The sequence below is a fragment of the Anomalospiza imberbis genome, chromosome 3 (assembly GCF_031753505.1).
Source record: "Anomalospiza imberbis isolate Cuckoo-Finch-1a 21T00152 chromosome 3, ASM3175350v1, whole genome shotgun sequence".
In the NCBI taxonomy this organism is placed as follows: Eukaryota; Metazoa; Chordata; class Aves; order Passeriformes; family Viduidae; genus Anomalospiza; species Anomalospiza imberbis.
The window spans coordinates 108,516,696-108,537,298 of NC_089683.1; the positions used below are offsets into that span (position 1 = coordinate 108,516,696).

Below are 20,603 nucleotides of genomic sequence, written 5' to 3' on the forward strand. Positions count from 1 at the left end.
TTGCTGTCTTCTCCAATAACTGTTTAGGAGTTATGTTGTCAAATCATTGGCATTTACATCAGAGAATCTCAGCAACATGTCACGCTACCAGGGGGTTGAACAATGTTTCCTCTACAAGTATCCTGTCATTGCTTCACAACTCATTTAGGGTCATTGCAGAGGCCACTCATCGTTTCCTTAAGAAATTTCTTTCAAGGGCTATTTCAATAGAAAAATATCATTTGATCCTTTGACGGGCCATGAAGAACTTAAAGAAAACAGCTTCTGCAAATTTCCTTCCACAGTCTTTCAAAAGAAAAAGCAGTTCCTTCTGCATAGTGTGGGAACTGAACTCAGTCTCAAGGACAGAATAGTGTTATTATCTCAGGCAAAATAATTTTAGAGGGAAAGGTACCCGAAACATTTAGAATCATACAATCATAGAATATCCTGAGTTGGAAAGGACCCACAGGGATTATCAGTCCCAGATCCTTGCTCTACACGTCAGTCCCACCAATTCCACCCTGTGCCTGAGAGCATTGTTCAAATGCTCCTTGAACTCTGTCAGGCTTGGTGCTGTGACCACTTCCCTGGAGAACCTGTTCCAGTGCCGAACCACTCTCTGAGTGAAAAACCTACTCCTGATATTCTAATCAAAACTCCTCCTGATGCAACTTCAGGCTATTCCCTGGGGCCCTGTCACTGGACACCACAGAGAAGAGATCAGTGCCATCCCCTCACAGGAAGTTGTAACTGCAATGAGGCCTCTCCTCAGTCTCCTCCAGGCTGAAGAGATCAAGTGACCTCAGCCGCTCCTCATGTGGCTTCCCCTCCAGACCCTTCACCACCTGCTGTGGTGCCAAACTATTAGAAAATAAATGTTAAGTCAATTTCAATACTTGCTCCTGGTACAATCCAGGAATTGCCAACCTAAGAGTTTACTGACAGATTCCTGTTTGATCAGTGTTGATCTGATTCAGGATATCATCTGACAATTGATACCTCCCTCTGTGATATTCCAGATTCAAAACTGTGATATTCCTATTCAAAAACTTCATTTGAATGCTGGTCTCTCCTAGGCATTGAAAAATTCAACTTTGTTTCACTCAAGTCATTGCTTCCCAGCTCATCTCTTGTGTCCTGTGGGTAATGGAAGTCAACCATTTACCATCTGCACTCACACCAGACCAAGGGTTTCTCAGACCTCCCTTCTGTTCCTCCACCAGCCACTGACTTGTAATGAATTACCTAAAGTTCCACGTTACTGCTGCTGCCTTCCCAATGCAAACTGGTCAGGCTCAGTTGCTCTCTAAACCCTCAGCCTGTAAACCTCTCAGTCTTAAATTTTACCACCACTGGAATGATCCTTGCATTTCAAAGTGAGAAAGCAGTGAAGCGTGTAAGTAAAGCCACAATTACCCACTAAGTAAATAGCTAAATCAACAGAAAAGACTTCTTTTAATTCCAGTCCCAAACTTTGCATATGAGAACTCAGAGATTGTTGAAAATACAATTTCTGCAACCTTTAAATTCTAATACTAACAGCAGAACTAACAGCATGGCCATCTGAGCCTCTGTTCCGTGCCCTTGACCCGATGCTGGTCAAGACACAAGAGTAACATCATCAAGACACAGAGTACCAGATTTTTCTAAACTTCCCCAGCCTTGTTGTGCAGACTTTGGAATTGATTTGGGAGGAATTTTTCCCTCATAGCAAAATTACATGCTAGATTACAAAAACATCAAGTAATTGTGTATTACTGAGCTTCCTTTAAGATTTAATAATTTTTTAATATCTATCTTGAGACTGTTATTTCCAAGCATCACAGTTCTTCCATCAGAGTCTTTTGTAGCCTATTTTGATACCATTCCTAAATCCAGCACATGTATATGATTTCACATTTGCTTATTATCGTAGGCATCATATCAGAGAGCATAAGAAGCTGCTTAGAAACTAAGAAGTACCTGAAATTTTCTCGAGCCTGCAGACAATGGAATCCAAATAAAATCCACTTTTCTAAAGCACACTTCTCAAATCAAATGTTTTAGCAAGGGTGGTTTGCTAGACAAAAACTCAGGTCTATTCAGAGGAGGAGAGAGAGATCCTAAAGCAGGGCTGGAAATTTGTAATTAATATATAGTGGAGGTTTGGATTTTTCAGTCATTTATGTACAGTTCCATCCAATTCACTGAAATTACCTATCAGGAATTAAGTGGTATTATGACATAAAAAATAACATTTGACCTTAAGGAAATAGATTTAAATCTTTGATCCAGTATTGACAGCTTGCAAAAATTTACAGAAAATTCAAGAGTTTAGAGATTTTTTACCCTTTATATATTGGGTCACATACAAAGCATCTGAGTCACTCCTGAAATCCATTGCTTGTTTTTTACTGGAAAAGAGTAGAAATTAATGTTCTCTAAATTCTAAAACACATCCTTTTTTTTGAAGACAGATCTTGTCTCTTCCTGTGGATGTGCACTGTGTGAAGCTGTCACTGACAGACAGTGAGAGCTTCAATGTGGTTTTAAATACATCACTCCATAATATAAATTTAACCATGACAGACATCATGAGTGCTTCAAACAGAAGAGCCCCTTTCCACCTCCCTCTACCCCACCCATCTTAACAGTGACTCTTTCATTTGTCAGTGTGAGTTCTAGAGAGGTTTATCCTCTCTGAGTGATCCCAGGCCATCCAATAAATGTGATTAATTTTTAATCTTTTCCAGTAGTTCAACTTTACAAAGCAAAAAACATCCATTTTAATGACTGGCAATTTCTACTGCCTGCCATTTCAATGGCAGGATTTGTTTCAAACTCTTGCCTGTCAGCGTCAAGGCTCAAGCCTTAGACCACCCCAACAGCAGCAGGAGATGTTCTTTTAAAAGCAGCAGGTCAACACGACCTTAGGGTGGCTTTGTTCTGAACACACCTAAAGAATAAGAAGTGGCTCTGGTGTTAGGACCTGTTATTGGTAGAGCTGAGGGTTCTCAATATTTTCTTGTCATCTCCTTGCCTTGCCAGCCGTACCTGCAGACTTTCCTGTGGCTGGCACAAATACTGCTGAGGAGTTGTTTCCATTCCAGAGAGGAGACTTGGCACACTTCCATCTGCCTGGTGTTAAATTTCCTGACTTAAATCTCTTTAGTCAGGTGTACAGGAGCTGGAGGATGCTGTGTCTTATTGTAAAAAAATGCATACCCTGAAGACAACAGACACTTGAAGTCTTCTGGTTAGCACTGGTTCTTTGACTTTCAGAGCATGTTTTGGAATTGCCCTTTCTTAGCAGGGCACACAAGCAGGTTCCTTGTATCCCAAGGCAGGCTTTCACACCATCATGTTGGTATCTTTCTCACTAAATGGGCTGAAATAAATTTACACATGCGCTAGCTTTCTGTGGGCTTTAGCAAATGACCTCTTAATCAGCCAAACAGAACAAAAACACAAGCAAAAAATGTTCCTTTGCCCAAGAAACCAATGCAGAAAGCTCAGGAAAATCCATTTGCCCTGGCAGAAAGAGCATTGCATAATGTCCCTGAGTACTGGGGAGTGGGTGACATTTCATCATCTTTATCTTTCTTTAAAGGCTGTCTCAGGTTCAACAGGGGGCTACAGATCTGGGAGATGCAACTGGCTCCACAAGCAGCAAAAGAAAATAGTAAAATGGTAAAAATCTCCAGTGGTAAAGTAATGGATCAGCTATTGGATAGAAAAGAATCTGACATGATTTCAGATTGCATTCGCATGAGAAGTGAGAAAAAAACCTTCTGAATAGTACTCAAATATCCAGTCAGTCATCCTTTTCTTTTCCAAGTGAACTCCCTGCAGCAAAATTACCTAAATTAGGGTACACTAAATTAGGGTACTGGGAAACCATGCATTTTTTTTTTTATCTAGTGTCTTTACAAGTGCATTTCCTGATGACTAATGACAACAAATCAGTTAATAAAGAATTTCATTTTAAAAGGCGAGCTGGGCTCAGATTAAATATTTCTTCTGTGAAAATTTCAGTCTTAAAATTCCAAGCTCATTTAAATACAAGTATGCTCAGAATAGTGGGAAAGAGCAGGCTGTCCATCAGCAGGCCATCCCATGGTCTGGGAGCTAACTCCCAGTCTGGAAGGGGTAATCTCCATTGCCTCCCTCTGCAGTCCTGTGGACAGAAACACCCCCAAAGGGTCTCTCACAGCAACTCAGTTTTACTCTGTATCACAAACAGCATTGGATCCACTATCCTGGCCTTTGAGATTATATGCCATGGAATGACGAGAGGAGAGGAGAGGAGAGGAGAGGAGAGGAGAGGAGAGGAGAGGAGAGGAGAGGAGAGGAGAGGAGAGGAGAGGAGAGGAGAGGAGAGGAGAGGAGAGGAGAGGAGAGGAGAGGAGAGGAGAGGAGAGGAGAGGAGAGGAGAGGAGAGGAGAGGAGAGGAGAGGAGAGGAGAGGAGAGGAGAGGAGAGGAGAGGAGAGGAGAGGAGAGGAGAGGAGAGGAGAGGAGAGGAGAAACTAATTTACTTTGGGATCAGTAGTCAAGAGATACAAATAACCTCTGAACAGCTAAATTTCTTCCTAAAAAATCTGGAGTTTGTATTCTAGCTGATTCATCCATTGTCCTGGTGTTGGCTGGGATAGAGCTCATTTTCATCTTAGCACCTGGTACACAGCTATGTTTTGGATTGGGATGAGAATAATGTTGATAACACAGTGTTTTGGCTGTTGCTGAGCACTGCCTGCCCTAAGTCAAGGACTTCTCAGTGTCTCCTGCTCAGCCAGCGAGGAGCAGCACAAGTGAGGGAGCACGGCCAGGACAGCTGACCAGAACTGGCCAAAGGATATTCCATACCACAGAGCATCATGCCCAGTACATAAACTGGGGGAAGCTGGCTGAGAGGGGCTGACCACTGCTAAAGGTCAGGATGGGCTTTGCTCAGCAAGCGGTCAGTAGCCGTATTTCCTGGGATTTAGTTATCTATTCTTGTTGTTATTGTTGTTATTGTATTAAGTTTGCTTCCATTATTAAACTGTTCTTATGTCAACCCGCTAGGATGTTTTTATTTTCTTTCTGATTCTTCTCATGAAGGAGCAGGATTCTGTCTGCAGCAAATGAACAGAAAGCAATGATGACTAAATACAAAGAACAAAATAAAGAAGATGCTGCAGTGATGATAATCACTTTGTTAACAGAGAACAGCAATGGCAAAGGAAAGTGCTGACAACTGAGCTTAAATTTGAGACCGTAGCTGGAATGGATAACACTCAATTTTTTTAATTAATACAGCATCCAATTTTTCCTACTTAGACCACCAAAGAAATTGGCAGGTTTTTGGAAGGATCTATCTCCTACTGAGACACTTCAATTAAAATGCTGCTTCATTTCCAAATACATTCCACAGCTCATAGCACCCGCTGAAAGAGAAGATGAACCAAGAGTGTCTCTGAGTAAAATCCAAAGTCAACAAAGACTGAAAATCCAAAGGAGTGACAAGCCTGAATGAGATATAGGTCATATTAAGCTCCTTTGGATGTTTCTAAATTCAAAGGCTTTTGAATATGGGGTCTTTATAAACCTGTATAAATCTTGAGGAAGAGGCCAAATGCAGACTTTAGATCTCCCAAACAGGGCCAGCAGAGGCTCCCTTGGAGGGTGCAGGGGCTCAGAGATCCTGGGATGTCCCCTCAGGTAGCCAGGGAGATGGTGAAGGGTCCTTTGTTTTTGAGGTCAGCTGTTAATAAGGTCCCAGTGCATTGGCCACTCTTAGGAGCAGAGCTCCGCTCATGGTAGAAGGCAGCAGAAGACAGGACCCAGCAGTGGTGGTGAGTTCTTCCGACAGCAACTGCAGCCTCCCTCCCCTCCGAATGCTGACCAAGAAGGAATGCCCCCTAGCAGCTGCCCCAGCCTCCTTTTCCCCAGCCAAATCCTTTGGTGTCTCTGCCCCTCCAAGAGAAACCCTGAGACAAGAGGAGTGCAGCCAGTGCCCTGTTCCCCTGAGCCTGGCAACTGCTTTTGTCTCTCTTAAGTACCTGGTCATTGTTGTCTCCTAGCAATACATATGGGGGAAAATTCCCTGAGAGAAAGAAATAAGGGGAAAATCCCAAACCCCAACATTTGTATATATGTAACACAGCCCAGGAACAGCAGTACAGGTAAAAAAATAATCCTGAGACTTCTTAACATTTGCCTTGCAGAGGCCTTCTGCTCAAGAGAAGGGTTTGTGCTAACAGAGATTTGTTCTAAGGCAGGCAGATTAAAAAAAAAAAAAATCACAAAGCCTAAAAAATAAATCCAAACCCCCCAAAGGAATAGTAAAAAATTAAACAAAAAGTTGAATGTTTAAGGACTGAAATGTTTTTCTTGTGGTCACTCATGTCATATACTGTGGCATCAAGATTCATGCACAGTCCCTGGGCTGCTCCTTGTTTCCTACCCTGCCCCAAATATTGTTATTTCTGCTTCTCTAGTGAGGGTGACCAGCGACAGTCAGAACATCAGCTTCTTAGAGCTATTTCTACATATTTCATACACTGTTGTTGAGGGGCAGGAGGTGCTTCTCACAAAATGCCATGCTAAGCTGAAGTGAGCAAAATAAACACCATTTTCCTACACAGTCACAAAAGGATGAACAAAGATGTAGAAAGCGGGAAATAGACACTGTCAGAGAATTATAAAGTAGGGGGAAAAAAAACCCAGAGAAGTGAAAACAAAGGATCTTCTACTTGTGAAAGAGCTGCTGATTGCCCCTGTGTCACCTTGCACATGAAGTGAGCCCTGAGCAGCTCAGGTAAATCTTGTGTCATTCAGCTGTGAGAGCCACCTGAATGGCCCTGTCCACAGAAACCGGTGCTGCTCTGAAGGGAAAAGACCTTTCGGATGAAAGCGCCACATCTGCTGTTCCCGCAGTGCTGACAGCCATCCTGGCAGAGTGTCGCTGTGGTTGTTGACAGCCTGCTTTATGGCTCCTTCACATGCTTTGTGCCTTTCCCCAAACCACAAAGTGATACACACTCAGTAGGGAAGCAGAAGAAGTGATAAGAGGAAACTAACGTGGTGATGTAATCCAGTAATAAAGTCAAATTCTTCTCTACCCACTCCTTCCCAGGACATTTCTACATCCCAAGTTACCACTGGAACAGTTGAGTAAGGTCAGATTCCTTCAGTGTGCCAAGTATTTTTGCCAAACCCTATCCAAAAGTCACTTTCCTCTTATGTCACAAGGTACATTTCCATGTATTAAAATATATATATATATACCTAACTTTCTGCAGGCAAATGTGGTGTTCATTAACATCAGTTACAAACTCTCAGATTGAGTAAAGCCCCTGGGCCAGGTGGTGGGAATAATGAGCAAAAATACACATGGTTGTAATCCATGTGTACCTGCACCATCTGTTTGCTTGTTTTCCCAGAAAATCACAAGTCTGATGCTTTGTCCCACTTCACTGCCTGATTTATATTAGCAAACTTTGGAAAACTCCAGATGTGCTTTTAGTCAAAGCTTAGGTAAGATTAATTACTTCACTCAGAGTCCAATTCATTTAGCAATTAGGAAAAATTAGGCAGTAGCTGAGTTTGCTGTTTTGAAATGAAGGGCCTGAGTCCTCAGGTCTGCTCCCAGGCAAATGCTGGGTTTAGAACTTCATGATTTCAAAGTCTCCAAGCAAGTACTTTACACTGCAATTGTTCTTGCATCATTCAGCCTCCAGATAACCTCCCTATTCAACACGTGAGCATACTAATGATCAAAATATTGATCAACAATGATCAAAAATAATGATCAACAAATAAACAGCAATGCGAATCTTTGTTGTGGTTTGAGGCTGGCCAAATTCCAGGCACCCACAAAGAAAATTGCTCACTCATCCTCCCCTGCCTCAGCTGGGCAGAGGAAAGAGAAAAGCTTAATGAAGGCTTCATGAATTGAGATAAGGACTGGGAGAAAACACTCCAAGGGCAAAACAGGATCAGCCTAGAGGTACAAAGTGAATTTATTACTAACAAAGTCAGAGGAAAATAATGAGACGCAAAATAAGCCCTTAAAACCTCTTTTCTTTCTCCAACCCCTGACTCCTTCCCACTGACAATACAGGGAGAAAGGGCAGTTTATCAGTGTGGTCAGTTTATCACCCAAGATTTTCTTCTGCTCTTCCATGAGAGGAGTCCTTCCCCTGTGAGGCCATGGGGTCCCTCCAATAGGAGACAGATCTCCATGAACCTCTCTGATATGGGCCCAATCTCAAAGCAGCAGTCCTCCCAAAACTGCTGTGACGTGGGTCTCTTCCCATGGGGTGCAGTCCTCCAAGGACAGGCTGCTCCAGCCTGGAAGCAGGGCCCTCTCCCTCCACTGGGTCTCCCACTGGATCACAACCTCCTCCAGGCACCCACCTGCTCTGGCATGGGCACCTCCTCCATGGGCTGTGGGTGGATCTCTGCATTCCCTGTGGATCCCCATGGGCTGTGGGTGGATCTCTGCATTCCCTGTGGATCCCCATGGGCTATGGGTGGATCTCTGCATTCCCTGTGGATCCCCATGGGTTATGGGTGGATCTCTGCATTCCCCATGGATCCCCATGGGCTGTGGGTGGATCTCTGCATTCCCCAGGGATCCCCATGGGTTGCAGGGGCACAGCTGCCTCACCATGGCCTTCACTGTGGCCTTCACCATGCTTCACCATGGTCTTCACCACGGTCTGCAGAGGAATCTCTGCTCTGGCACCCCGAGCACCTCCTGGCCCTCCTTCTCCACTGACCTTGGTGTCTCCATGTTGTTTCCCTCACATATTCTCAGAGGAAGTTCCTCCTCTTCTCTGGCAAGGAAAAAAAAAACCCTGTGTCCCCCATTGCTTTGATTTTCTTCTTAAATCTGTTATCACAGAGCCATTACCATCATCTCTCCTTGGCCCAGCCTTGGCCAGCAGCATGTCCATCTTCAGAGCCATCAGGGATTGGCTCTGCCAGACATGGTGGAAGCTTCCAGCAGCTTCTCACGGAAGCCACCTCTGTGCCCCCCCCGCCACCAAAAACCAGGCGTACAAAACCAACACAGCATTTTCCATAATAGTTTTCAGTAGCAACTTTCTCAGCCTGAATGTGTCACACTGGTAACAGTGCTCCCAGGAAATGCCTTGTCATGCTGTGTTGAATGTTGTGACACCATTGGGAATCATCAATTAATGTTATTAAGGAGAAGCCTTGTCCTCTGCAGAAACCGTACGCCCGAATCGTGTGCATACACTGGCTGCATATACCCCATGGCTGTAGAGCCCTTAGACTACCACACTAGCCCTTGCTGCAGGGGGGCAGGGTGCTGGGACAGTCACTGAGGCTCTGGAGCCACCCCTGAACTTTCACTCTGCCCAAGGACAGTTCCCAGCACCACTGGTTTTGTTCTTCATTCAGTGACTCCCAGTCAACAGCTACAAAGCACTGTCTTTATGTAAATCACATTGTTTCACAAGGCTGCTGGTGTTTCTGAGAAACAGCTTGACACATACAGCACCATTCCTTGGAACACAGGGGATGAACTACTGCTGTACAGAAGCTCTCACTGAGCACACAGTGCACATCTGCAGTTATCAAGGTTCTGATGCCAGCTTGCCTTCAGTCAATGGGGAGAGACAGTTCTGCAGCAGATGAGGTTTTGGCCTAAAGGAATATAAATATCTGGGCATCATATTGCTTGATTAGCTCACTAGATAACTTCATGTGAGACAGCTGAACAAAGTCTTAAAGAGATCACAAACATTCTGAATGCAAAGCTCCCTTTAGAGTATCAGCTTGTCTTCAGGGGCATTTAAGGTTTCTGTGGCCCATTTTAGGGATCATTTTAACATGGCTCTGATGTACACAGTTTCCTTTGCCTCTCTCTCCATATTTACATTTTTTGTGACAGAATTTAACAGGTGGACTGGATCTGATTTCCTCATCGTTCATCTGGTTGCACCGTTTCAGGACATTAAAAATCCCTTAGTGTATTTTCAAGTATTAAACTGGCTGTTCAAAACAAAGCCAAGCAAAGTATTTGTTGTGACATTCTTAATTCTCTCTGCTATCTGCAGACACTAGGGACTTTCCAATATTCTTCAAGTTTTCTGGAAGGAATGCCACAGTAGTGGCTCTTTTACCCAAGACATATTTTACATTCACAGGTTTCTTTCCTTACCTTCTTTTTCCAGAGCTAAGTGCCCACTGGCTCACAAGAGCCCAGCCTTGTGCATGTGCAGCGGGGACACACAGTCTAAGTTTTCTGCAAACCACCTATGCCCTTCATGACCTTTGACAGCCTCTGATGGTCTCCTCTGCTGGGGACTATGTAATGTGTCCCACTATGCACCTTGGAAAATGTCAGCTAAGTGAATAAGTCTGCTGGTGAAGAAGACAGGTGTTGTGCCACACATTTCCTTTCCTTCTGGAGAACTGGAAAGCAAAAGAACTGCTCCCTCAGTTGTGAGTGCTTTAGAGCAGTGAGAAGGCAGCCTTAGCAAAGGACACCAAGTCTTTAAGGATTCACTGCCACATTTCTGCTCTGAGTAATTCCCTGAGAGGACAAGGAAAGCTGTCAGGGGTCCTCTGATTTACGGCTATTCACTGTGTGTCCCTCCTGCTGGAGCTACTGCAGCTGCACTCCAAAAGACAATAGCCAGAGAGAGACACACAGAGAAAGGTTCCCGGGAAAGCACACCACCCTCCTTCCTCCCCCTCCTTTCCAGTGTATTTTGCTTCTGTGGCACATCAGGTGCAGGCTGCTGCTGCCCAGCACAGGCAAAACCCAAAGAGCGAGGGCAGACCGGGGTTTATGTGTTCCATGCTCAGGCTTGCTAACAAAGCCACTCTGCCAATCCCAGGCATTCAGGGCGTTTAAGGCAGAGGAACCCCAAAAGGGCTGTGGTCTATTGTCTTCAGATCGTGCTGCCTCTTTAAAATCAGAAATGCACGGACAGCTTCAAGGTGCCTCCCACTGAGCAAAGGCTTTAGATGCAGGCACAGAGGCAGAGGAGCCATCCTCCCCTGAGCACTGGGCTAACCTAATGGGAGAGAAAGCAGCGCTCAGCGGAGTCCTTGGGCTACTTCCAGTGATCCTTTCTCTCCTCCAGTAACAGCAGCACGTGCAGAGGAGAAACCTGGCGGCTTCCCACAGGGTACCTGAGACCTCCAAGAAGATGAGCGCAACTGCAGGTACCCTTTGCTGATAGTGCTCTGTCAGTTTGTGGATGGTTGTGTTGTCTGTATTTATTTTACAGCTCTTTTGGTATTCCACAGCAGTGGAATCTGACAGAGATACTGCCCCTTGCTTTGGCCAACAGATTTTGCATCCAAGTGTTTATTTTGCACTTCTCTTAAATGAATGTTTACCTTTCCAGGCAGCTGTGGAGGTGTCTCCTGAAACAGTCTCTTGTCAGAACTGTTTCATTTCAGGCTTTAGCTTTCTGTCATTCTGTTCTGCAATGCCCAGTTTAAAAAACAACGTGGTGACCAAAGTTGTAAAAGGGAGTTTCTGACAGGTATTTTTTAAGTGTCGGTACATCAGGGTCTGAGGGTGGTTCCAGGGAAAGAAGGGAGCAGATTACCCTTTGTAGCAGTGACTGCTATTGTTCACTGGCGTTTGACACCCTGAGGACTTACTGCTTCAGGGCAGAAAAAGCAGTAATGCTCCCTGATCCACTGCTCGGATGAGGTGAGACTGTCCTGACAGCTAGGAGTCTGGTGTGAAGATTCCTAGATGGGCCATGGGAAGATACGAGAAGATGCCCTCTCAGCATTTTGATACAGAGAGGCAAAAATAAGGAGTAGATGAAATGTTTTTTTCCCCCTCTGTGTGGGAAAAAAAAATATTTTTTAATATTTGGTACAACTGTCAGTACAAAGAGGGGAGCTTCCTCCTCCCCAGCATCAAAAATGCAAGGCACTCTTGCATTTGTCTTGCTTACAGAAGATTCTCTCTTTCACCTTTCACTCTCTGTGGAAACACATTCCCTGTGAATGGCAGATTTGCCTTCACAGCTAAGCTCTACAAGTTGGTTCATAGGACAAAATTCTTGTCTCTGCAAATTGGCAGACTTCACCTGTTTGACAGAAGTGATAATGGATTATACTGGCAGAAAAATTTTGTCCTTGACTCAATTAATGGCTGCCAAAAGGGAAATGCTGGATTTAGTATTTTCTTGTGTCTTTGCAACTCTTACTTCATTAAGAAATGTATTTAGAAGCAAGAACATCAGTTTTCTTTTCATTCTCCTCTACCACATAGCTCTGAAACAACAAGAATAAAGCATAAACTTTGTCCAAAAGGCACATCAAATGCTTTACAGTACACTGAGTTGTCATTTTAGTGTCTTTTACCTTGCACAGTGATGACAGCACCATGGGCTTGCAGGCTGGTAGAGTTTTAAACTAGATTTTACATTCCTCCTAGGCTGTCATTTCACTGCCTGGTGAAAATTTCATTGTTAGTAAATAAAACTGCTGCTGTAACAAACAGAGCATGAAGCAACTAAAAGCACTTATTTTGTAAGAACAGAAGCATCCTTTCACAGGGTATTTCCTCCTTCTGTGCACATGCAGCAACAGATCTGTGGGGCAATCAGGTGGCTATTGCTTTCCTTCGAGATCAGTACTTTTGCTGTCATTTCCTTTCAGGAAACAGAAGGAGATAAGTGAGGCTGTTGTGTATAGTCTTCTGGGGACAAAGACAAGGTTACTCCCTGCTCAAAAGGAAGCTTTGGGTGAGGTCTCTCACCTGCCACTCTTGTGCCCTGCCACGCTTGGCTAACACAACACCAAGGGCCAGCCAAGCTGCACATGCCAAAAGAAGACAGACATGGCCATGGAGCAAACTGAACGCGACCAAAATGCTACCGCCCACCTCAACTTTGCTGCAATCTACAACATCCATGATGGGGATTTCACCTCGTTGAGAAACTTCTCTTTCCCTTTCAATTTCACTTACAGTGATTATGACCTGCCACTGGACAGTGAAGATGACATGACCAAAACCCGCACCTTCTTCACAGCCAAGATAGTGATCGGGGTTGCTCTGGCTGGCATCATGCTGGTCTGTGGCATTGGCAACTTCATCTTCATTGCTGCTCTCGCCCGCTACAAGAAGCTGCGAAACCTCACCAACCTGCTGATTGCCAACCTGGCCATCTCAGACTTCATCGTGGCCATCGTGTGCTGCCCCTTTGAGATGGACTACTACGTGGTGCAGCAGCTGTCCTGGGAGCACGGCCACGTCCTCTGTGCCTCAGTCAACTACATACGAACTGTCTCCCTCTACGTTTCCACCAATGCTCTCCTGGCTATAGCTGTTGACAGGTAAGTGGGATGCTATGACTGTACAAAGATGTAGCCACAGCTTCCGAGGTTCTAAACCATGCCCTCAAGTGCCACATCCACATTTTTGTGAACTGTTCCCTGGGCAGCATGTTTTGATGCCTGACCACTCTTTCAGTGAAGGATTTTTTTTCCAAGTGTGCAGCAGCCCTGAGAGACTGCCTGCCTTTTACTCCAGGAATTTTAACAATTTAATTTAATTGTATCCTTTCTCAGACTCTTCTCTCAGCCTTGTGCACCACAGACTCTGACAGACCATGGCACTGAGCATCAGTCTGGTGCTGACATTGGTCTGACATGACTAACTCACAGAAAGCCAGAGACTGGCTCAGTAAACTCTTTACAGAAAGGCCATCATCACAAGACCTCTTTCATGTACAAACACAATACACATCTCTGTAGACCCTTTGCACACACATATGTGATTCCTACCCTTCCTGTTCTTTCCCCCAATTTCTCTCATGTGCCATTTCAAACTTTAGTGTAGCATGGCAGTTTTCAGTCCCTGACACAAAAATCAGCTCAGGAGTAGTGAGCCCTGCTGAGGGCTGTAGAGATACAGCTTGTGTATGGCTGATTCAGCTGTTCCTGATGTGAATGGAAGTCTGTGAAGACACTCTGAAGAAGCTCAGAGATATTTTCCCTGGTGTGGGCAAGGGTTGGATCAGCTCCTACAAAGCAAATCCTTAACAAACATCTAAAAGAATAGGCTTTCAACAGCAGCTGAGGACTCAGGGTAAAGCTTCTAAACCTACCATGTATGCATTACCATTTTCTATCAGTTTTTCAGCTTCTACAAGGTTTTCTTGGAAAGCTCTGCCAGTGCATCCCAGGCTGATGAAGTAATGGGTCATGGTGCCCTTATGTCTGCTAAGAAATCAGTTTTATAGCATATCTTCCCACACATCTTTAAAAACAAGCCTGATTAACAAGATTAATCACTGAAGCTTGTTGTAAGAACACACTGTTTTGGTTTCATTGCTTTTCTTTTTTCTTTTTCTTTTTTTTTTTTTTTTTTTTTTGCAAGCTATTGGTTTGGTAAACAGAGAGAAACCCCATTGTTTAACAATCACCTATTCCATGTTAGTTATATCATGTGGATTGTTGACTTCTCTCTCTGAAAGGAACAGGCAGCTAACAACAGTCTTCCCATGCTTAGATCATTTAAAAGGAATCGGCCATATAAAGTAAGTCTGTCCCACTGAGGACTTTCTTTAGGGAGGGCTCTTTTTCTTCTTTGTCCATGTCTATTTACATGAAAAAAATAGGAATTTCACATTTTTAAGGCCACACCTACACTAGAAAAAATACAACATCTGAAAAGGAAGAGCGCGTGGTAAGGGTCTAATGTCCATACTGCAAATATTTAGCTGGGTCCCCTGGACCAAACACCCATGGGCATTTGGTGTGTTTTATGTATACTTTTGGAGGACATCTTCCAGGATAGTTTCATCTGAATTCAGTTTGTGAACTGCAGAACCACTCCACAGTAACAGCCCAAGTGTGGTAAGCAATGACAATGAGGAAATCCACCATAAAAGCTTCCTCTGGACTCTGTTGGACAGATTGATCCCATCCAGCCAAATGTTCTGCTGAGCAGATATGCACATTTATGAATACATACACATACATTATGCCACAACTTACTTCCCCAGGACCTGATCTAAAAATGTTATCCTTCTGCTCCACAATGAGGCTGACTCATTTTGCTGTCCCCTGACATTTACCCTGCACTATTAAGAGCCACGAACAATTTATCTGTTTCCAAGAACTGGCTGATGAAAAGTGCTGCTGAGTTTCCATTTTACTTTAGAATAAATATATCTTATGGATGCTGTTCTATGTATTGAATATATACAGATGGAATAGACTCCAAAGGAATGAGAAACTCCACTTTTTGAAACAATACTTTGGGTAAAATACGGTTGTACTGGGATGTCTGATAAAAATCTCCTCCTAGCAGGAATACTACAACCTTGCAGCTTTACAGTCCTAAGCAGTGCAAATATCTAACTCAAGTTTTCTGCTTTGCCATATTACTTAATACTGTATATTTAAGATTAATTAGCAATAGTCACCTCCAGAATACACACAAAAAGGGTTTGCGTGGGCAGAAAATAGATACACATTCTGTTGGTGGCTTAAACTCATGTAACCTGTAACCAGACAAACTCATTAAACCTGTAACCAGACATCAGCATCTCCAGGTCTCTGCACCCCATGGGATAACCAGAGAAATAAGAAAAACACTGTGATGGATATTTCACCTCTTTGTAAAAAGAGCTATTTAACTAGCTCTCTGCCTAGGGAAAACATTTTCCTGATTCTGCATGTTTGTCTTTTCTTCCCTGAACCTGGCTAGGTATGTAATACTGCATTTTTCAAACTCTTGCTCCTGTTTAAAAGGAAAAGTTGTGATACAAAATTGTAACTCGGCTCCAGGCTAATACTTCACAACATGTTCTTACAGATTATTATGTCCTTACAGATGAGTATGTTCAGGCTCTCCTCTCAGGAATGACAGCAATTTCCTCCTGCCCAATTCTGTTTGCTTGTATTTTGAAGTGTGTTCTGACCAACAGTGTTTTCAGACTTCATTTTGAATATATTTTTCTGTTCTAGGTATTTGGCCATTGTCCACCCACTGAAACCACGCATGAATTATCAAACAGCAACCTTCCTCATTGCCTTGATCTGGGTCATCTCCATACTTGTAGCTATTCCATCTGCATACTTTGCTACTGAAACCGTGTTGTTTATAGTGAAAAACCAGAAGAAATTTTTCTGTGGCCAAATTTGGCCAGTTGACCAGCAGATGTACTATAAATCATATTTTCTCTTCATCTTTGGCATTGAATTTGTAGCACCTGTGATTACAATGACCTTGTGCTACGCCAGGATCTCTCAGGAGCTTTGGTTTAAAACTGTCCCAGGATTTCAGACAGAACAAATCAGAAAGAGGCTTCAGTGCAGAAGGAAAACTGTCATGGTACTAATGTGCATTCTGACTGCCTATGTTCTCTGCTGGGCACCTTTCTATGGCTTCACAATTGTCCGGGACTTCTTCCCCACCCTCTTGGTGAAAGAGAAGCATTACCTTACTGCCTTTTACATAGTCAGGTGCATCGCCATGAGTAACAGCATGATAAACACCATGTGTTTCGTTACCGTGAAAAACAACACCATGAAGTACTTCAAGAAGATCATGCTGCTCAGATGGAGGTCAACGTATAAAGGAAGCAAATCTAGCACAGATTTGGATCTGAGAACAAGTGCAATGCCAATCACAGAGGAAGTAGACTGCATAAAACTACAATAAATTTTCTGAGGTTCTAATCTCACCTTTTTTGGAGAGAGGCTAAAGAGGAAAGAATACCTTCTCAGAAGCTTCTTTCTTGTCTGTGGGAATGCCCACCACTGGTGAGAGCCCTCAAAAGAGCAGCCTCCTTTGCATTCCCACCAGAACTCTTCTCACTGGACTGTTGGATAATCCTTAAGCTTGAACAGATGCTGTGCTTCAGTTCATACATCTGTCGATTTGGGATGCAGACACTAATTTTATAGTTGTTTAATAGGAACAAAGAAGTCTATGAATGCATTTGAGCATACTACAATGATGGAAAAGTTGAGTGCTGACCCTAGCAGTGATGCTTGTTTCTAACAGAAACCTCTTAACCCCTTTGAGCTTATGACTTGTACCTTTAAGATATTTGGTGTCCTTTTCTTTCTGCTCAGAAGAGAAAGGGTGCCAAAAAAGCCCATTTTGCTTCCTGCCACTCTTTAACCTCTCAGTTTACCCCTCCTCTTGAAGTCTACAGACCACCAGCTTTCGACTGTCATTGGACAATATGCACAGCATGTTCTTATGAAATGCACATGCTCTGAAAGCTAAAATCTGCTTCAGTCAAGTGAAAACCTCAAGCCTCTTCCTGTTACACCTTGTTTAAGAATGCTTTATCAATATTCCACTCTTTAGTTTTATGGAGAGTGTTACTCTGTTATGTATTTGGAAATGCCACAGATACATATGAAAAGGATCTACTCCCTCACCTCCAGGCACCCTGTGGCCAGCTTCTGCTGCCTTGAGATGCTGAGCTCCTCACAGAATCAATCAAAAAATTGTAGAACTTGCAAATAACATCTCCACATTGTCTAGTCCATCCCTCTGCACACATTAGCCAGGACTGTGTCCAGCTATGCTTTGACTGACTCCAGGGAATGCTGACAGTCTCCCTGGTCAGTGTTCAACAGCTCTCACTCAGTGAAAAACTGTTTCCTTACATTCGGATGGAGTTTCATGTGTTTTACCTTGCTTGTCAGTGGGATCCATATAAACCTACAGCATGAAGGTGGTAAAAATCCAACCAGACATCTTACCAAGTCTGTGTGCACCTTCACGATAAAGGATAAGCAACGCCAAAATACCAAGGAGATCCTGAGATGATCCATTCATCTTTCTGGGAGCAAGGCTTAGGCTTCAGTGAGTCAGCCTCTGGTTGAGTTGAGCTTATTGTCTGCTCAGACATGACACAACAACTCTAGATGAATTCTGCTTTTCCTTCCACAGTGCTTCTTTTACTGTTCTGATTTAGTGCAACTCCTGTTTGGATGTTTCCTAAATGGTAATTGTGACAAAGCAGGTGACAGTAACAGTAACACCTACTCATTTGAACACATAAGATGTCATGGACTTCTGTTTATGGAAATAAAATCTTTTCTGTTGTGATGACAAATGTTTCCTGTTTTAAAGTATGTGGTTGTGCCTACTTTTGGAGTAAATGGTTTGGGTAAATAACTTGTCTATTTGTGAATTTAAAGTGAGCAGCAAATCCTGCAAATAAAACATGGCCTCAGTATAAGCATTCTGAATTATTTTTTGTCTTTTTCTCTTAGCCATTATTTTCTTACCTAACTGAGTAATGTGAATGATCCCTTTGCTGCTGAAGAAAAAATTGACCAATTAAATTTAAGGGCAAAAGGATGTTCAAATCCATTAAAATGCTCAAAGCCTCCCATCATTAGCTGCTCTTAAATATATATTGAAGAGTATTTCATAATTTGCTGTTAGGCAAAACAATGACTGAAATCATCCTTCAAAATGTCAGTTTTGAACAGGGTTAGGTACTAAATCTATTTGTTTTCCAGCCTGCCACAGAAATTTAAAGGACCAGACATCTGAAGTATTTCACTATCAAAAGCCTTAATCTTGTAATCTCACCTGAAATCTCATGGTTCCTTCTGAAACCTGCCCTAGTTGTAAGGGATTAGCTAGCATTACTGCCTGTATTAGAGTGTGTGATTCTCCTTCCACCTGTTTTCCCCACATGGTTTTGGTGCAACAAAGTCAACAGACAATTTCCACACTAGGGAAATCTATCTAAGGCCGAGTTAATTTAAAAAAAAAAACAACTTCTGCCAAGAAATATAGTCCTAAACAAAATCTGGGGCAGAGAATTGCTTTAAAACTCTGGAAATCACTCTGAGAGCTCCAAGAGAGCTTTTGTAGACTGGCCTAACCACTGTTCTCATCCCTGTGCATGCAAAGGGCGTTAAAGCAGCATCCTCCACAGCCCCTGCTGAGGTTTTAGATTTCTGGGACTGCTATACTTTGACATTTTGAGGTCCTCCAAGCAGCAAAGCAGTGTTCCTGCTGGAACCTCTGGATAGGGCAGGAAAAGTCATGTTTTGCCCTCAACTGCATTTGTTGTGAGCTGCATCCAGAGAGAGGGGGACTCCCACTGAGGAAGGGTGACAGTTCTGTTCCCTGATCCAAGCTCGAAGCAGTCACATTACCCTTAGCCTGTGTCGGCACCAACTCCAAACAGCCCAAAACAGGACACTTTCAGAGACAGGATTTGCTCCCAAACTGAGCTCCAGCAAGCAGAGGCCCGGGGCCTTGCATGGGGACCAAAAGTCACTTAAAAATGACTGTGAATACTCCTGAAGTGTGCAGGCAGTGGGAACAGGCTGTGACCCAGGTGGCTCCCTCAGGAAGGGGGGAGCAGGCAGGGCAGGGTCTGAGGGAGAGGACCAGACCCCACATTCCCTAGGGCTTATGTGAGCTGTGGAGGGAAGAAAAGAACAAAAAGGCTTTTTTGTACCCTCACAACTTACTAAAGGGCAACATTTAGAGAGGGAATTGAATATGGACTGCACCTACCTGGAGCTCTGCTTTTAAACAGAGAAAGGCAAGCATAAGCTGGGAAGAAGGCAGCAATTGTTTCAGAGGAGAAATTTGTGCCTTTCCAGCACAATTCCTGCCTACTGGAAGGCAGGAAAAACTCCTCTGAGCAAGACCTCTGTGGCCACCAGCTGCCTACTACAATCTCTAGGAGAACAGCTGCAATAAGAGCTCCATCATGCAAGAACTGTGGCATGTGTCATGGATGAGGAGTGGGTGGGACCTGAGAGCCTTTGGCAGTGTTTAGATCACCATGCAGTGAATCAACCAGATGCTACCATGTCTCGGTTGTGGCTAGCTCAAATTTTTGCTGCCAAATGCAAAACTGTGGTGCTACAACACCAGATTACTGCTCAGCTGTCCTCCTGCAGCACAGCTCCAAAACCATAGCCTCACTTCCTTCAACTGCAGCTTCTCCGGGGATAACTTGAGAGTAAAATGCAGTCTCTGCTCCTTCACGCTGAAAAACATAAACCCAGGTGCACCTGGAAGCTAAAACGGTGATCTGAAATGGCTAAGAGAGCATTAGGAGAAGAAAAAGCAGCTATTCTCAGCAACAGGCACTGAGAAAACAAAGGCTGTGTCATTAAAGCAGTTGTCCCTCCACAAAAGGGGGATGACCTGTAAGATCCCAGGACAGCATACATCAAAGTAGCCAGCACAGAAAATTTCCCTGGAGACTGACTCATTCAGGAGCTGAGACTTTGCTGTGATCCTTCTTCTTTGAGCATTTCCTGTGGCAACAGCACCCTCCAGCTGCTGCCTCTGCAGCACAGCGTCACCACACACTGCATCAGCTCACATCAAACACCGTGGGAATGGCGTCAAGCAGGTATCCCCAGGATTCCTATGGCTCCAACAAGTAGCACCACATGCTTCAGCTTATGACAGCTGGGTACCCAGGCACTTATCCAATGCTTGTAATGTCTGCATTCTCCCTCTCTCTGTGTTGGCAGGGCTGTGAAAGATGCTGGGTGCTTGGGCTGTCCCCTTTCTAAATACTCCATACCACCTGTGCAGGAAAACACACACCACTGAGCAGAAAAAAGCAGAATTGAGGCAAGATAGACATTGTCCCTCAGATTCATAGAGATCTTGCTCTCTCATACACTG

The 20,603-nt window shown here is 43.8% G+C and overlaps 1 protein-coding gene across 1 annotated transcript; it reads left to right on the forward strand.

Moving 5' to 3' along the window:
- The first annotated feature begins 9,443 nt into the window (after positions 1 to 9,443).
- Positions 9,444 to 18,181, forward strand: PROKR1 (prokineticin receptor 1). Its single transcript, XM_068186338.1, has 3 exons — positions 9,444 to 11,152; positions 12,621 to 13,291; positions 15,932 to 18,181. Exons 2-3 carry the CDS (start codon positions 12,795 to 12,797, stop codon positions 16,626 to 16,628), a joined length of 1,194 nt encoding a protein of 397 aa, XP_068042439.1. The 5' UTR covers positions 9,444 to 11,152; positions 12,621 to 12,794; the 3' UTR covers positions 16,629 to 18,181.
- The last annotated feature ends 2,422 nt before the right edge of the window (positions 18,182 to 20,603 follow it).

Bases quoted from the DNA above. Each gene is read 5' to 3' on its own strand.
- PROKR1 (XM_068186338.1), top strand. From the start codon at position 12,795: ATGGCCATGGAGCAAACTGAACGCGACCAAAATGCTACCGCCCACCTC. The intron at 13,292-15,931 runs GTAAGTGGGATG...TTTCTGTTCTAG, and splicing joins CTGGCTATAGCTGTTGACAG to GTATTTGGCCATTGTCCACC.